This window comes from Nannospalax galili, unplaced genomic scaffold (assembly GCF_000622305.1).
Source record: "Nannospalax galili isolate Female #2095 unplaced genomic scaffold, S.galili_v1.0 scaffold382, whole genome shotgun sequence".
NCBI classification, from domain to species: Eukaryota; Metazoa; Chordata; class Mammalia; order Rodentia; family Spalacidae; genus Nannospalax; species Nannospalax galili.
The window spans coordinates 2427201-2445236 of record NW_008348685.1 but is presented as its reverse complement, the minus strand read 5'-3'; the positions used below and the strand labels follow the sequence as shown (position 1 = coordinate 2445236).

Below are 18036 nucleotides of genomic sequence, written 5' to 3'. Positions count from 1 at the left end.
TGGTTGTTGTTGCTTTTGAAACAAGGTCTCTAGCCCAGGCTGGCCTTGAGCTCCTTACATAACCAAGGGTGGCCTTGAACTCTTGATCCTCCTGCCTTTCACCTCTCTGTGTGCAACACCATGCCCTCTTCCTTTAAAATCTTTTAAAAGCTTAATGAATTTCTTGCCTTGATGAAGTTTCTAACCCCATGATGTCTATTTCTAAGACCTAAGATCAAGATCTCTTTGAAATATAGTTGTCAAGAAAAAGACTGGGCTGGAGTTGTAGCTCTGTGGCAGAGTACTTGACCAGTTTTATGAGGCCTTGAGTGTGATCCGAGAGAGAGAGAGAGAGAGAGAGAGAGAGAGAAAGAGAGAGAGAGAGAGAGAGATTGGGTAGGATAGGAACCTAACCTGATCCTGGAACCTCCCACAGAAATACAAAATTGCTTCCTCTTAAGACGTGAAACATTTATTTTTCTTTTCCATAAAGCCAGTTATCTAGGAGATTATCATACCAATTGCCAAATGAATTAGGATAAACTATGAGTGAAATAATGTAGCCAAGTCTTCCTTGAGTCTCTTTCCACCTCCAAGAGCATGCATGTACCTGTTGGCATCAGCTTGTGTACATAAAAGCTGTAACAGTTTCCTTCTGCTTTTTCAAAGTACATCCCCTGTGATGTGCATCACATTCTGGTTTAAGGTTTAGACAATAAACTGTTTCATTTATTTTCTACCTTTGTGGAGAGGTTCTTAGGAGTATGACAGGTTTTGTTATTTCTTCAGGAAAAAAAAAAAAGAGTAGGCACTACACTACACACAGCTGAACATCAATGTCAAAGGCATCCTGAGATCCTCAGAACCTCAGATGTGCTTCTTTGGCTGTAACCTAGCCACTCATCCTACCCCGATGTTTATACTTTGGGAAATAAGAGTGTAGGTACAGAGGACATTCCTGTGTCCCAATCATACATAATCCATTTTAATTAATGTCTAACCTGGGCACTAAATTGAATGTAGCCAGTGAATACTCTGTTGTAGTCACTCAATTTACAAAGGAAGAATTGGGCCAATGCCCACTTCATGGCACTGCCTACCACTAAATGGTGGGTAAGGAGGGGTATACTATTGGTTCTATCAGACAGAGTCTATCCAAATTTGTCAGAATTCTCAATGTTCCCTAACATACTAGTCAAAGGGTACCAAGTTGCAGTCACACAGGAAGAATAAGTTTTAGTAACATATAGCAGAGGGAGCATAGTTTAAAGTAATATTTCATGTTTCACAGTTGCTAAGAGCAGCACAGTTTAAAGTTCCCACCACAAAGAAATGATTATGTGAGGTAACAAAGGTGGTAATTATCTGGATTTAAACTTTCTGTGGTATGTACACATATAGCATCATATTATATTCCACATAATAGATACAAGTAGCATTTGTCAATCACAACTAACCAGAGGTGGTGGTATATGCCTCTCATCCCACTACTCTGAGGCAGGGGGACCACAAGTTGGAGGCCAGTCTGGACTAAATACCAAGACACTTTTAGACAGACAGACAGATCATCCTTAATAAAAAGAGTATCAATGAGAGACAAAGGACATTGAAACAGATAAAAGTATTTTTATGATCAGAAAGAAAGAAGCAGCAGCTGTCACATAGTTTTGTCCTAAATTCATTGGGTGATTGGATCAAAAGTCTGCTACTAACAGGCATTAGGCAAAGGAAAAACAAACTTCTTCCATTTTTCTGACAAGACAATTTTGATTTCTGAGGCGGGGGCGGGGGGAGGAATACCTGAGAAGTCATCTGTGTCTCTGGGGAACTCTGGAATATGTTTTAAGATGCAAATAGGTGAGGCATGGTGGCATACATCTGTAATTCCAGCACTCAGGAGGCTGAGACAGGAAGAATTCAGGGTGTTCCAGGCCAGCCTGGGCTACAAATGTGAGACCCTGTCTCTAAAACAACAACAACAACAACAACAAAAGAACCAAAAACCAAGAACAAAACAAAAAGCAAACGTGTTGATCTGTGTCTCCAGGATTCTTATTTGGTAGATCTTGATGGAGCCTTACCACCTACTCTTTCTCAACGCCTCAAATGAGCTAAAGGGGAAATAGCCTTACATACATTGGTTTAGGGCAATCTGTGTGTATAAAAATTCTTATTTTGATGGTAGTAGAAAAGCTGCGTAGAGTCAGAAGACTGTGGAAACATATGGGGAAAGTCTAGGACACAGCAAGCTATAGAGATGAGCACATAGAGGACAGAGAGCCCTCACAGTCTGGAAGTTAAGATCTGCACGGGCAGACACAGTGACAGACTCCAGAGCATGGTGGGGTGGGCACACATGTGACCAGGACTCCATGGGTGTACCCGCTGCCTTTAGAACTCAAGTCTGCAGACTGATGAACAGATGAGCAGTAACAATTTCATCCTAGAAAACTAAGATTACCATCTTCTTGATTTCCAATACTGACGACCTTTGTCAGTTGACGGCACAGAGATGTCTCTGCGTCCGGCACATCTTTCTCCAGAGAACCTGAAGCTGAGGTCTGAAGGCAGAACAGCTCTTCCCAATTCCCAGCTACTTTCAGTTCCACATCTCTCAGGTCCTCCCTCACATCCACAGTTCCTACCACCTCCATTCAGCTCTCCCACAGTTCACCTTCTAGATTAATCTGCAAATCCAGTGTTTGGTAATATATGAGCAAGTGTTGGCTTGGAGAATGACCCTACATACACTTTCCCCCAAATTACAGGGCTCCAAAATACAAATTTATAGAACTAATTACTTAAGATGGCCTTCTGTTTCTTACAAAACTGATAATGAGCTCATGTCCCCGATTTATACAGGGAAAATGTCTTGGGACACAAAACCCAGCTGTTAATGAGCCCAGAGAGTAGACACCTACTCTACACTAAGGAGGAAATCCAAATAATGAACTGGCTCCAGGACAAAGTTCACTCCCCATAGCCCTGACTTTGAAAAAATGCCCCAGACTCCCATTAAATCAGGGAAAGAGATCCCCACAGGACAGTCCCCAACACACCAACTATTCTTCCCCAAGAGGGGTCTTTACTTTCATCTTGTCCCAGTGTCACCACTGAGTGTCAGAAAGGATATCTATTTGTACCTAGAGAGCTTTGTTAATGAGTGACCAAGCCGAGTATTCTGTGATCATTGTCTTCAACCCATGTCCGATAATTATATACACCACCGTCCTTGTTACTTTCTATTGCTGTGATGAAAACACTGACCAAACCAATTTGGGGAGAAAAGGGCTTATTTGACTTACAAGCGCAGTCCATCATCAAGAGAAGCCAAAGCAAGAACTCAGGGCAAGAATCTGGAGGCAGGAACCGAAGCACAGACCATGGAGGAACACTGCTTACTGACTTACTCTCCTGGCCCATGCTCAGCCTGTTTTCTTACACAACACAGGACCACCTACCCAGGGGTGGCACCGTGCACAGTGGGCTGGGTCCTCCCACCTCATTCGGCAATCAAGAAAATGCCCCACAGGCATGGTCACATGCCAATCCAATGGAGGAAATTCCTCAATTGAAGTTCCCTCCACTAGGTATGTCAAGTTGACAACCAAAGCCATCTAGTACAATTGACCCCTTATCAATGTGTTTGACATACAAACACATCACTATTAACCCAAAACCTTTCCATTTATGGTCTCCAAAATATGTTAATACTAATATCACAGTATAAAACATTACAACTTTAAAAGTTGCAGAGTCTTTTGAAAAATTAAAACACTTTAAAAGTTCAAAGTCTCTTTAAAAAGTCTCTTAGCTGTGGGACCCTGTAAAATCCAAAACAAATTACAAGCTATCTTATTTCAAAAGGGAAGAACTGGGCACACTTGAGTACAACCAAAGTCCAACAATGTACTTCAATGTTCCCCGGACAACAGGGAGTCACTCTCAATCTTCTGGGCTCCAAAGAGCTTGAGCAGCTCCATTTCTCTGGGTCTGCCATCCACAGCATACACAGTTTGTCTGGTAGGCTCATACTGGCTCTACTCCACACCTGCTGCTGCCCTTCGTGGTCCTCCCATGGTCCTGGCATTTCCAATATGCTGGGGTCTCCACTGAAACTGAGGATGTACCTTCACCAGTGGGCTTTCTTGGCCTCTCAGGGTGCAAATCCTCAGATTCTCTCCGTGACCCCTTCAGCCCTGGGATCTTCACAAGTGAGGCTACACCTTCACCTATGGCCTTTGCTGGACCCTCACAGTGCCAAGTCTCAGTTGCTCTCTAGGACTCCTTCATGCCTTTAAAACCAGTACCACCTGGGAGACTCTTAAACATTGCCAAAATTTCTGCTACAGATCAAACACACACACACACACACACACACACACACACACATACAAAACCATTGAGCTTTATTTCCAAGAAATAAAGTTGTGAAAAGAAAGTTCGTGATAAATGAGTTATAAATAAAATATGTTCTTCACATGCAGGAGAAATTAGACAACAGGTTAGAATCTGGAAGAGTACCAAGCACAAATATCTTTTATTAAGGATTTATCTTCTGAGAAAGGCTCTAACTATACAGCCTAGGTTGGCCTCCAATATTCTTGCCTCTTCTCCAGATAAACATATTCTTCTCAGATATTTTGATGATTGTGGAAACAGAGCTGGAAATGAAGAGGATTCTCTCATTTTCCTTTTAGACACCTGTTGGAAGTGAATTCTTTACACACATTGGTTGTCCTGAACTGAATGCTCTAACTCAAATCCTAACGTGATGAAATAAATAAGATTCTAAGTGGGATGGCAATAGAAAAAGCCAAGTTTGGATTGAAGGTTGACTATCTCATTTTAAACCCAAGAAAACTGAAAGTAGCTGTATTAATGGTCATTTCCAAGTAACCAGATCCTCATTCCACCTACCTGAAAAAGAAAGGACATTCTCTCTCCAAGAAAACAAAATAGACAGAACAAAATGTTGTCTAGTCCAGCCTCCAGCATTTTTTATTTAAAGTGCATAACATAAAGTAAGAAAAACCATCCATCCAGAGAGACCCATAGACTATGCAGCTTTAGAAATAGATTAGAACTTTAAATTTCAGTTGGTTAATGAGTTAAGAAGATAAGACAGAACATCTGAACATATAGAGACTTGCAGAAGAGAAATGGAAGTCTTAAGAAAAAATAAAATCGAGGGCTGGAGAGATGGCTCAGCAGTTAAGAGCACTGGCTGCTCTTGCAGAGGACCGGGGTTCGATTCCCAGCACTCACAAGTTGGCTAACAGCCATCTGTAACTAACTGCAGTGCCAGGGGATCCAAGGTCCTCTTCTGACTTCCACAGGCTTTGCAGAACATGGGTGCACTTACATATGTGCAAGCAATACACTCCTATACATAAAATAAAAATAATAATAATAAAGAAAAAAGAAAGAATAAAATCATAACTCTAGATTTGAAAACTGCAATGCCTAGAATGATGAGATTATTATGTGAGACAAGGACCATCTTTGAAAGAACAGAAGAAAAATGTCAGTGACCTAGAATGGACATAGACAAACTTATCCTGTGAAGGACCAAACATTTCATATTTTAAGTTTTGTAGAGCACACAATGTCTGTCACAACTACCCAATGATTTAGTGCAAAGCAGCCTTAGGTGACATGTCAATATTCCAGGTAAGTTTTACTGATCAAAACAGCCAGTGAACCAGATTTGGTCTGAGGGTTACAGATTGCTGACCCATAATCTATAAATCTAGTTAATAGAAAATCCCAGAATGAAAGCAAATGAAGATACATGAGTGAAAAAAGTTACAGCCACATCAGAGACCTGGGGGACAGTGCCAATCTGAGTATCCATCTAAAGAATCTAAGAAACAGAAAAGGGAAAAGCTGGGTCTGGAGGTGCTATGATCCCAGGACTGATGCAGCTGAGCAGGAGGTTCGAGAGTTTGAGGTCAGTCTAGTCTACTTAGACCCTGTCAGAAAAAAAAAAAAGACAACAGCAACAAAATACAACTTGATAAAGCATTGATATAATATTTTTAAACTTATAGATGTATTTCAAACCATAGATCCAACAATTTCAGGGAAATTCAAGTTCGCTGATAAAAACAAACTTACATTAAGACATATTATCAAGTTGCTGAACACCGGAGAAAAATCTTTAAAAGTAACCAATTATAACCTTACAATTTAGGACCTTCACTAAATTATACAGTTGAGGAGCTGAAGAGATGGCTCAGCAGCTAAGAGCACTGACTGCTCTTGCAAAGGTCCTGGGTTCAGTTCCCAGCACCCACATGGCAGCTAATAGTAACTCCAGTTCCAGAGGATCCAAGTTCTTTTTCTGACCTCTGTGGGCATTGTGTGACATGGGTGCACTTACATGCATGCAGGCAACAACACACTTATAAAAGTAATAAAAATAAAATATTGCAAAAATACACGCAGCTGACTTCTTACCGGAAATAACAGAGAAGTCAGTAGAAAAACATTTGACATATGGAAAGGAGAAACAGAAAATAGTCAACACAGAATCATATACTCTGCAAATGAGAGAGAAGGCAAATAATGTGTGTGTGTGGGGGGTCAGTAAGGCACATTTGTGTCTCCAGTCAAGCCACAGTTGACTAATCCAGGCTCCCATAATGCAGATGTCACACCTTGACACACCATTCTCAACCAAGAGCCCCCCCACCAGAAGCACATCTTCCCAGGAATTTCCTCAGAGCCCCGGTCACTTCCTTGTTTCTTAGACTGTAAATAAGAGGATTGAGCATGGGGGTGATCATGGTGTAGAAGGCAGAGACCACTTTGTCCTGCTTGGAAGAGTGGTAGGCTTGGGGCCGCATGTATGTGATCATGGCAGCCCCGTAGAAGAGGGAGACCACCACCATGTGGGAGGAGCAGGTAGCAAAGGCCTTTTGGCGGCCTTCCGCAGAGCGCATGCGCAGCACTGCCACCAGGATCCGCAGGTAGGAGGCGGAGATGACGGAGAAGGGCAGGAGCAGCATGAGGACACAGCAGACGTAGATCATGGTCTCGTAGAGGGAGGTGTCGGCACAGGCCAGCTTGAGCACGGCGGGGACTTCACAGAAGAAGTGGTCGATCTCCTGGGAGCCACAGTAGGGGAAGCGGAGGGTGAAGACAGCCTGGATCAGCCCATCCACCAAACCAAAGAGCCAAGACCCTGCTACCATGAGCCAACAGACACGGCGGCTCATGACTACTGAGTACCTCAGGGGGTTGCTGATGGCCACGTAGCGGTCATAGGCCATGAAGGCCAGGAGGAAGCACTCATCCCCCAGGAGTGTGAGGAAGAAGAGGATCTGGAGCCCACAGCCTGTGAAGGAGATGGAGCCGCGGCCCCGGAGGAAGTCGGTGGCCATGCGGGGTACAATGGTGGAGATGAGCATGAGGTCCATGAGTGACAGCCAGCTGAGGAAGAAGTACATGGGGCTGTGCAGGCGAGGGTCCACGAGGATGAGGAGGATCATGAGCCCATTGCCGGAGAGGGCCACAAGGAACATGACCATAATGATGGAGAAGAGGAAGATGTGCAGTGGCGAGTGGGTGAAGAGGCCCAGGAGGACAAAGTGGGAGATGAGAGTCTGGTTGCCTGCCCAAGCCATTGTTAGGGAGAGCTGGGATCTGGAAGCAGGTTTATAAAGCTTAGCATTACAATATTTAAGATATTTCAGTTTTGCCCAGTGTGCTGTCCTCTTTAAAAGTGACTTGGTTTAGAATAAAATGTGTAGGCTCTTTAAAGATTTTTAAAATTAGCAAAAAATATAGATGGTATTAGTTGTTGACCTGTAGCACTTCCTCTGTGTAGTTGAGAAATTAACTTCAAGCTCTTTTTTGCTAATGTGGGAAACTATTTCTGCCTCTGCTAGGAAGTGGTCTAGCCTCCAGCTCTCATACTTGTGTAACTTAAGAAGTTCTAGGTCAGGGCTACCAGAGTAGTTTAGTGGTAGAACATGTACCTAGCATGCACAAGGCCCTAGGTTCAAACACTATCACCATAACAAAATAAAACTCTAAGCCAGCATCACCTGAAGACTTAAATTTTTAGAAAAAGTACTTAAGCAGAAAAAAGAATGACTGGGCACCTTATGTAATCTCTCTAAACTGTGGTGTCCTGTTTAAATTGAGAGAACACTGCCTTCTAGGCTGATCACGAAGGTGGGATGTGAAAATATAAGTCATGCCTAGTAGTTTTAAACTCATGACAAGTAACATGGATAGAACCTTTGCCATGTGTCATGAGCCATAATAGAGACACCGCTGCATCCTTACATTTAGCCCACACAACTACCCTGAAACCAGCACCTGAGATGGGGCACATCTGTAATCCCACCTGCACTTGGGAGGCTGAGGCAGGAGGATCTTGAGGTTAAGACCAGCGTGACCTATATATTGAGACACTATCTTAAAACAAAACAAAACAAAAACATTAACAAATGACCAACCACTACGTAGAAAAAAAGAGTGATCATTATTTCCATTTCAGCGATCATAAACTAAGACAGAAAAAAAGGTTCATTATTCATTTTGGTTATGTAAACTTAAAGTATTTTTAAATCTTATTATATTTATTTGCTTTGTGGGGGAGGGTGTGGGTGCATGTCCCTCCATGTGCATGTGGAGGCCAGAGGACAACTGGCAGGAGTTGATCTGTCCTTCTACTGGGAATGTGTAGGTACCAGGAATTCAACTCAGGTCATTAGGGTTGGCACAAGTTTCTTTACCCACTGAGCAATGTCTCTGGCCCTTGAAAGTATTTCTTAAGAAACTTATTAAATTAAAAATTGGAAGCAACAAAAGTGTCCAACATAAAATAGCAACTAAGGGACAGGAGGCAGCCAGTTGACTTGGGATAAAAGTGCTTGCTGCTGAGTCTGACAATCTGTTTTGTCCCCAGGATCCACAGAATGGAAAGAAAGAATGACTCCCACAAGCTGTCCTTTGACTACCATATGTGTGCAGTGGTATACACACACACACACATACACACACACAAATAAATAAATATAAATTAAGAAATAAGCTCTTTCCCCACCCCCAGCGTTGCTCACACTGGCTCACAGGGCCTTTACCTCTGACCTGGAGTGGAGCCTGATAGAAGATGGCTACCGGAGGCTTCTGTGTAGACACAGCTGCAAGGTACTGTGGGCTCTGTCAGCTTTCCGGGTGAGAATGCATATTCTCCAGAATCCAGAGAATCAAATTAGGACTCCCCATCAGAACCATAGCTCCAATCCCTGCAACAAGTGTACTGTTTCTAGTTAAGATCCATGAGTGCTAACTTTTAGGCATTTAATATGGTCAAGCTACAGATGTATAAACAATAAAATTGGCTTTTGTTGCAGATATTATTTCTTCCTGCAACATTATGGTGATACGGAGTGTGAAATTTGTTCCCTTAACTTTCAAAAAAGGTACACATATAGTGTCTTTAAATGAAATTAGAGGGGCTGGAGAGATGTTTCAGGGGTTAAGAGCACTGGCTGCTGTTGCAGAGGACCTGGGTTCAGTTCCCAGCACCAACATGGTGTCTAACCGCTGTCCTAATTCCAGTTCTAGAGGATCTGAAGCCCACTTCTGACTTCTTTGGGCATTTCACAACATAGGTGCACTTACACACATGCAGGCAGTACACTCATACACATAAAAATAATAAAATATTTAAAATAACACTAATTACAAAACAATGAAAACATTTTTTTTTTGTCTTTTTGAGACAGGGTCTCCCTGTAGCCCCAGATGTCCTGTCCTGGAACTCTCTATGTAGACCAGGCTAGCCTTGAACTCAGAGATTCACCTGCCTCTGCCTCCCAAGTGCTGTGATTAAAGGTGTGCACCACCACGCCCAGCTAATGAAAACATTTTTAAAAGCTGAAGAAAGCCATGCATACTCTTTGACAGACTGGGCTCAACATTGTAAAGGTGTAAATCCTCCACAAAATTAATCTCTAAAATCCACATGATCACAATTAAATTCACTCTAGGACGTTTGCATTTTGAAAATGGAAGTGGAGAGTTGAAACTCTCTCAAAAGTCCCCCCATAGCAGTAAGGAAGTTGGTCTACATGAGACAGAGTGTGCTAGAGGCTGAGCACACAAAACATGTGGGAGGGACAAAAGCAGTAGAGACTGATCAGAGATGAAGAGGAAAGTGGGAGGAGGACACCTGTGAACAAAGACCATAGGCTCCTTCTCCAAAGACAAGAGCAAATTAAAATAGTTTATACTGGTAGAAACGGTGCAGAGTCTGCAAGAAGAGGACCAGAAATTGAGTAGAGTCACGTGGACTAACCTTGTTTACAGGAACAGTTCTGCCTCTGTAGCAGGGAACAGAGAAAGGGTTTACATTAAGGACACTCTATAGTTTTCTATCTTAGTGCCTGAGGATTACTTAACGTTACCCTAAAAGTGCCCATGGTCTGAAGACTGCCAGTTCTTGGGGGAAATGGGTGATTAGACATACCCATCACAGACATCTCCAAATCCCACTAGAGTGAGGGTGGCCGCACATGCAATGATGTCAATGGGAGGACAGTAGCAAAAACATTATTTTGGATAATGCAAGCAGTTGGGTGGGTGGTCACTGACTTGCAGATAGGGAAGCTGAGGCTCAGGGATCGTGGCAGGAAGCAGCCACATAAGTCAAGGAGAGAGTGAAAACAGTAAAGCATCACCTGGAATCCACTGACGAAACACAGTGACGCACATCCCCCCCCCCACCAGCCCCACTCCACACATGGGACCCTTCCTTATCCTGGAAAAGTCACTAGAATGCTTCTCCAGGGAAGGTGAAATGGAGTCCCAGACCAGGGAAGGTGAGGGTACAGAGAATACAAGGGAAGGTGTGAAGAAAGTATGTTATCTGGCCTTGATTCCTTGACCCAGATTGATTTCCAGCAGGAAGGAAATAAAAGGACTCTTCCTGCAATCAATCAGGCACTTGACTGGCTCAGGAAACACCTAAAGTTAGTAATGTTAGACAGAGAAGACAAAGCAGTCATATCACTCAAAGCAAAGTTACAGTTAGCGTACTCCACCTACGTGCTCAGAGCAAAGTTGTTTTTAATACTATACTTTAATATGAGCAGACATCCAATAGCCACAAGACATCAAAATATTTTCTGTTCCCAAGAGAAGGAAAACTAACAAGAGAACCTATGAATGAGAAAGGAGACTTTTCAGGGAAGCAACATAACAGAACCATTCTCCTCAACCACGAGTGAGATAAAGACGGTATAATAAACAAGAACAAGATTATGACATGGGAAGATGATGGGGAAAGAAGCTCCCAGAAGACGGTTAAAAATCAATGATACCTTTTGATTTGCTCTACTAATAGGAATTCTTAAAGATATATTTAAACATATACAAAATGACCAATAGACAAGATACAGATTTGTTTAACATCAAAAGACAATTGTGGGGCGTGGTGGCACACTCCTTTAATCTCAGCACTCAAAAGACAGAGGCAGGCTGATCTCTGTGAGATCAAGGCCATCCTGGTCTACATAAAGAATTTGAAGCCAGTTTGGGCTACAAGGGAAACCCTGTATCAAAACAAACTAAAAAAAATTTCAACAATCCATAAAAGTCAATAAACGTTAATGGTGTGACTGACACAATTAGATAACATGTGTATGTTAATCTGTACCCTATAAATGTTATATAAAAATATATGGCTGTCTATTGTAATTATATGGTATGATTATTATATAATCTTAATTTACATAATAATTTACTTGGTTGGGATGTGGCTCAGTGACTGTTCAGCAGGCACAAGACTTTGGGTTTATCCCAATACAGCTGAAAGAAAAAGAAGGTAGATATACTAAATATATTAAATATTATATGTTACCGTCTTACATTTATACGTATTTAAAGTTATATATGTGGCTGATATACAGATACTTGTACTCATAAATCAAATAGCTAAAATAGAAAACAAGAAAACAGTTACACTGTCTCAGGAAAGAATACTAAAAAAAAATTGGATTGCTAACACTGGCATAGAGAAGAAAGTCTTCAAGGAACACAATTTTTCATCTTTATAATTTTAAACTTTGTGAGACAATACCCTAGTTTAAATGAAGAAATAAATGCAATATTAAGTGATGCTCAGTAGGATCTGTCGGGGAAATTTGTAGGACGAGAACCAAATGCACACCAAGTCCACTGCAGTTAATAAATATGTATTGAAAAGAGAGCTAAAACGATTTTGGAAAAGTTTCCTGAGAACTTTCCTTATTGGTTATCAGCACACAGAGTGCAGCTGTGTCAAGTAAAATTTCTTTTAAGTAGGATCCGATCTTGCCAAAGCCTCTGGTTGTGCATAAGACACTCCAGCTGAAGTCACCTGGGAATTGTGTTGGTGAGCTCTGCACCAGAGAGCGGTGGAAAGCAAACCCACAGGAGAACCTTCACACAAAGAAAGCAAACTGCAGTGTGGAAGAGAAGGGAGCGCACACAACAACATACATTTTTCCAAATAAGATCAGGAATCTAATGATCCTTCAAAAAGAGGAGAATGGTAGAGAACCCAAAAACAGGAGAGAAGAAAACATGCAGTCAGGAAGAACAAGCAATTCCTTGTTCCCTAGAACTAGACGTGTAGATGGTTGTGGTTGGTCCTGAAAGCGGATTTTACTGCCTTTCAGGAAAAAAAAAAAATCTAATGTCCCAGTATATCGGAGGCAGATAGTTCTCCCAGCACTCTGAGGGGCCCATGAACATATGTACCAATCCCAGGTAATCTGGCTATTGCTTAATCCTCCCTTGCTTTGAAAATACCAAGCCATGTCCACGCTTCCTAAAACTATGATGAGATTCCAAGAAGACACTTCCTCCGGCTGGAACTCAGTCTCCCCAGCTCATGACCAATAGGATATGCTAAGACAATTCAGGTCTTTTCTAGTTTCACCCTTGGAATAAAAGATTAGGACAAAGAACCCGTTATTTCATAAACCAAATGCAGCCATGCAAGAGAAAGAGGAAGCGAGAGAGTAGCGGGGTGATTGTGGCTTGCACAAACATTGGTGACTTAAGGACGTGAAGGGGGAACCAAGATGCAGAGGCAGAGCCTTCCCTGAAACCACAGAAGCAACGGCAGCAAGAGGGGCTGGAGATCAGGAGGGGTCCCGACTGGAATGACCTCGGTGAGCAGAAAACACCACTCAGCGGTAGCTGCTCTGACCCTGAGTTAGGTCTTTAAGGTAGTCTCAGTAGAGAGAAGTTGACATACTTCCATCTCCTTTAGAGAAATGGACCCAAAAAAGGAAGCACGAAGAACCTAGGAAACAGAGAAGAATTTGCAGGAGAAAGCTTCCTGTTCGGAACTGCTCTAGAATCTTCTAATGTGTTGTCAGCATAGGAACTGGGGACCGTAAGGGGAAACAGAAAGCCTTCCAAGAGGGCTGTGGAGCGATTTTGAGGGATTACAGTAAAATAGGAAGTAAATGAGAGAGGAAGGAGGGAACACAGGAAACCTAGAAAAGACAGAACCCCATTCTAAAACCGTCTTTAGCTTTAGAGAAAGGCCTTCCAGAAGATCAAACCCTTGTAAAGGAGAGCAGCGTGAATCAAGAAGGCAAGGGGCATTCATTGGGAAAGAGCACAAAGTTCTCACCTGTAGCTGTGACCCTTTGCTGGGGCCAGGTCCAGTGCCAGGTGGAGAGGTTTTATTTTCCATCCCACTGTCATCTCCTCTGCTGTGACTAAGGAAGGTAGCTTATGATTTCCCATGTCCACAGAGACCCCTCCGCCACACTTCTGTTCCTAGTCTCTAACAATTAAACCCCTAAGGAAAGAAAGCTTCGTGAAAAGTTCTCTGATCATCTCCAGGTTGCAACAAACAGATGCCCTCCCAGGGGAGGACAGAAGACACTGTGACATGAGGGTTTCTATGGGCCAACCTGGGAATAATGGGTTTTCTTTCCACTCCAAAAGCAAGTGGGCAGCAGTGGCTTTTGTGGTGCATTGAAGAACTATTGGCAACATCCATCAAGTAATATATGAGGGTGAAATCAACAGTATACCTTCTAGAATATACTAGAGTCCCACCCCTCTGTGCCTTTTTGCCTCTTCCTATTGCCTAGCAAAAAATGAGCATGTTCCCATTTAAAGTTGGTTACACTGACCCTTCTTACCACAGAGCTCAATTCTCTTGAGTTTTAATGCAGCCCCCAAGAGGATATAATAAACACACCCAGAGGGCATTTATCCCTGACACTGCCTTCCTCAAATGGGCTTCTATCATACTGAGAAATTTTCAAAACTAAAGGTAGCATACCACACCTGTAATCCCAGCACTTTAGGAGGCCAAGGCAATAGGATTTCTGTAATTTTGAAGATAGCCTGGGCTACACAGTGAGTACCAGACCAACTAGGGCTATATAGCAAGACCCTGTCTCAGAAGAGAATACAAACCAAAAAGACAGCATACCACAGACAAAGTCAGACAAAGATGGATGAGAATCTTTAGATTTGACCTGGGGCAAGTGACCTGACCAGTGAGTCCCACCTTCCATGTTGTGAATGTTAAATTGAGTAGACAATTTAATTTCTCCATTATAAGTTCTAAAACTTGTAATTATTAGTGTCACTGCCCTCCAGTCTCTCTAAAGTCTGTCAGAAGAGACAAAAAAAAAATGTGGCCTTTTCATTTACATGTCTTCTAAGTTTTCTCGCTGCCTTCTCCCACGCCTCCTGCCTCCCTCTTGCTGGCTCCCCTCATCCCCCAAATAGCATGCCACATGTGTTCCTTTTCTTTATCTTTTTTCCTTTACAATCTGTTCCTCCCTTTTTAGGGTCCCCTTTCTTCTTTAATCACACACACACACACACACACACACACACACACACACACGAGTCTACATACGAAAGAAAACATGAAGCATTTTTCTTTCTTAGTGTCACTGATTTCGTTTAACATGCTGCTCTCCATTTGCCTCCCTTTTCCTTTGAGGTGTTTGATCACTTTTGAGTTGATTCAGCTAGAGAAATGGATCTGCTATACATAAATATCTAGATTCCCCCAGAACTATTTGTTAAAGAAATTGTTGTTAAACCATATGTGGCCAGGCACACACCCATAATCCCAAGACTGTGGATGATAGATAGGAGGATCACTGGGGCTTGGTTGCCAACCTAACTCCAGGTTCAATGAGAGACCCTGTCTCCGAGAAATAAGGTGGAGAGTGATAGAGCAGGACACCTGACATCCTTCTCTGGTCTCTGCATGCATGCACAGGTTCACATACAGAAGTCAAAACTGTTAAATTATGCTACAGAGCCATATAACAAAATTGAATGGTGCTGACGTAAGAACAGACACATAGACCAACGGAACAGAAAACCCAGAAATAAACCCACATAGCTATAGCCAAAAACATACACTGGAAAATTGGCAGCTGAGAGAGAGAGAGAGAGAGAGAGAGAGAGAGATGCACACACATGTGTGTATGTGAACCTGAGCATGCATGCAGAAGCTAGAGAAGGGTGTAGAGTGTCCTATATCAAAAGTATGATCTAAAAGTGAAAAGACAGCCCAGAGAATGGGAGAGCTATGTACGCTGCATGTCTGATAAAGTCACAGTATCTGTAATACATGAAGGACTCCTATAACTCATGAAAAAGATAAAAACTCATTTTAAAATGGGCAAAGGGGCTAGAGAAATGACTCAGTGGTTAAGAGAGCTTACTTCCAGAGGACCCAAGTTCAGTTCTCAGCACCCATGTTGGGCAGCTCATAACCACCTGTAACTCAAACACCAGGGGCATCCAGTGTCCTCTTCTGCCATCTGCTGGAACCTACACACCTGTGGCATATAGTCTCTCTTTCACACACACACACACACACACACACACACACACACACACACACAAATAAAAATTAAAACTTTTTGAGAAATTCATATATGAGTGTTGTGTTTGCATTATTTCCATTCCTTCTAGTCCTCCACAAACTCCCCCCATGTTCTCTCTCTCTCTCTCTCTCTCTCTCTCTCTCTCTCATTTCTTGTCCTCTTCTTCGCTTACATATACATACATTTATAAATACACATATATACATATTATATAACTCACTGAGCCCATTTAGTGATGCTTGCATGTACCTGTGTTTTGGGCTGTCCATCTAGGATTAGATAAACTCTCAAATACCTAGTCCCTGGAGAAGACTGGTTCTTCCTCCCTCAGCATCCATTGATTGCCTGTAGCTCTTCATCTTGAGGTGGGACCTGGCGAAATTCCTCCCATCTACTTTGGCATGTCAACTGCTTTTGTCAAAAAATAAAATAAAAATAAATAAGTAATTTTTAAAAAAAATAAATGAATTAAAATAGGCAAAAGACTTGAGTAAACATTTCTCCAAAGAAGATATACAAATAGCTAGCAAGCACATGAAAAGATGGCCAATGTCATTTGTTATTTCGGGAAATGAAAATCCAAACCACAATGAGATAAAGCTTTGCATACACTGTAATAGCCATAATCAAATGTATGAAATAACAAATGTTGAGAGGGACATGGAGAAATTGCAGCCCTCATTGTTGCTGATGAGGCTGTAAAATGGTTTAGGCCCCATGGAGAAAGTGTTCCTGATGCTTCCTCAGGAGTCAAGCACAGAATTATGATATGACTATATTTAACTCTCAAAAGAATTGGAAACAGGTACTCGAGCCGGTACTTCTGCAGCCGTGATTAAGGCAACATTATTCGTACTAGACCCATGCCCAGCATCCATCAAGAGATGTCAATACATACAACAGAATATGATTCAGTCATAAAAGGAAAGGGACACTGATGGGCACGTGTCAGAGCGTAGATGAACCTTGAAAACACTGTGCTAGGAAAGTAAGAGAGAAACTAAAGTTCACGTCATGCATGATTCCATTTCTTTAAAATACTGGTACATAACGGGTAAAAGAACAACAACAACAAAGACCCAAATAGTCAATGTAAGATTCCAAACTACAGTAAATGATGGTGAAAACTCTTCACGTACCACAGGCTACTTCCATTTAATTATCCACATCTACCCTCACATGACAATTTTGGAGGTGGGAGGATGGACCAAAGAGTTTAATCTGGAATATCGGTGAGGGATTATTTATCAAAACATGGCCATCTTACCAGTGGTTATACCACTGAAGAGAACTCTCTCCCCTAGTAACTATTAACTACCATAGATCCTCCACAGGCCCTTGTGAGACCCTGCCCCTCTGAGGTGGAATGATAATCAGAGCTGCTGAGAGTTCAAGACTGCAATGCTGTGCCATGCCCGAAGAAAGTGTTCTACATCACTCCACCCCTTCCTCCAGCTTTCACATTCTCCCCCTCCCCACTTCCATCTCCCACGATGTTCCCCCCAGCCTTCGAGGGGGTGATATTGATGTTCCATTAAGGGCTGAGCATCCAACAGACTCTTACTCTCAGCACCTTGGCCAGCTATAGTCTGCACGGTACCCACCCCTCACTGCAAAAAGAAGCTTCTCTGACATAAGATAACACCAGCAATAATCCCTTGGAGTGAGTTCTTGAAACGACTGCACTGAGCTGAGTGGTATAATCCTCAGTACTCTTCTTGGTGCTGTCTCTGGCTTAACTAGATGCTGGCTCTGGCCTAGCTAGGTGCTGTGTATGGGAGGGGAGAGTGGGAGCCCATCTTCTCAGCACAGCCTGGGTGTTCCAGCTGAGGGCCTATGGGGGCATGAGGAAGTGTTTAATCATAACCTGGAGGCTCCCAGGGAACTCAGCTGATCTCCACTTCCTGATGCAGTTTCTCCAGTTCCAAAGCTTCACTGACAATTATGTGCAGAGTCCTTAGTTGTGCACACTGACTGCAGGGCCAGTGTGTGTGAGGAGCACATTTCTGGCAGTTCCCACTGTCCTTGATGGAGCATTCTGATTAAGCCAAGCTTTGTGGCCTTTCTATTAGTAATTTTTTTTATTTGGTCTTTTTGAGACAGGGTCTCCCTGTAGCCCCCAGCTGTCCTGGAACTCACTATGTGAACCAGGCTGGCCTTGAACTCACAG

General features: G+C 42.6%; 1 protein-coding gene across 1 annotated transcript; it reads right to left on the bottom strand.

Moving 5' to 3' along the window:
* Positions 1–6656: 6656 nt before the first annotated feature.
* On the bottom strand, positions 6657–7610 carry LOC103744233 (olfactory receptor 56-like). Its single transcript, XM_008845963.1, has one exon. The coding sequence runs from the start codon at positions 7608–7610 to the stop codon at positions 6657–6659; it is 954 nt and encodes a 317-aa protein (XP_008844185.1).
* Between the last annotated feature and the right edge of the window lie 10426 nt (positions 7611–18036).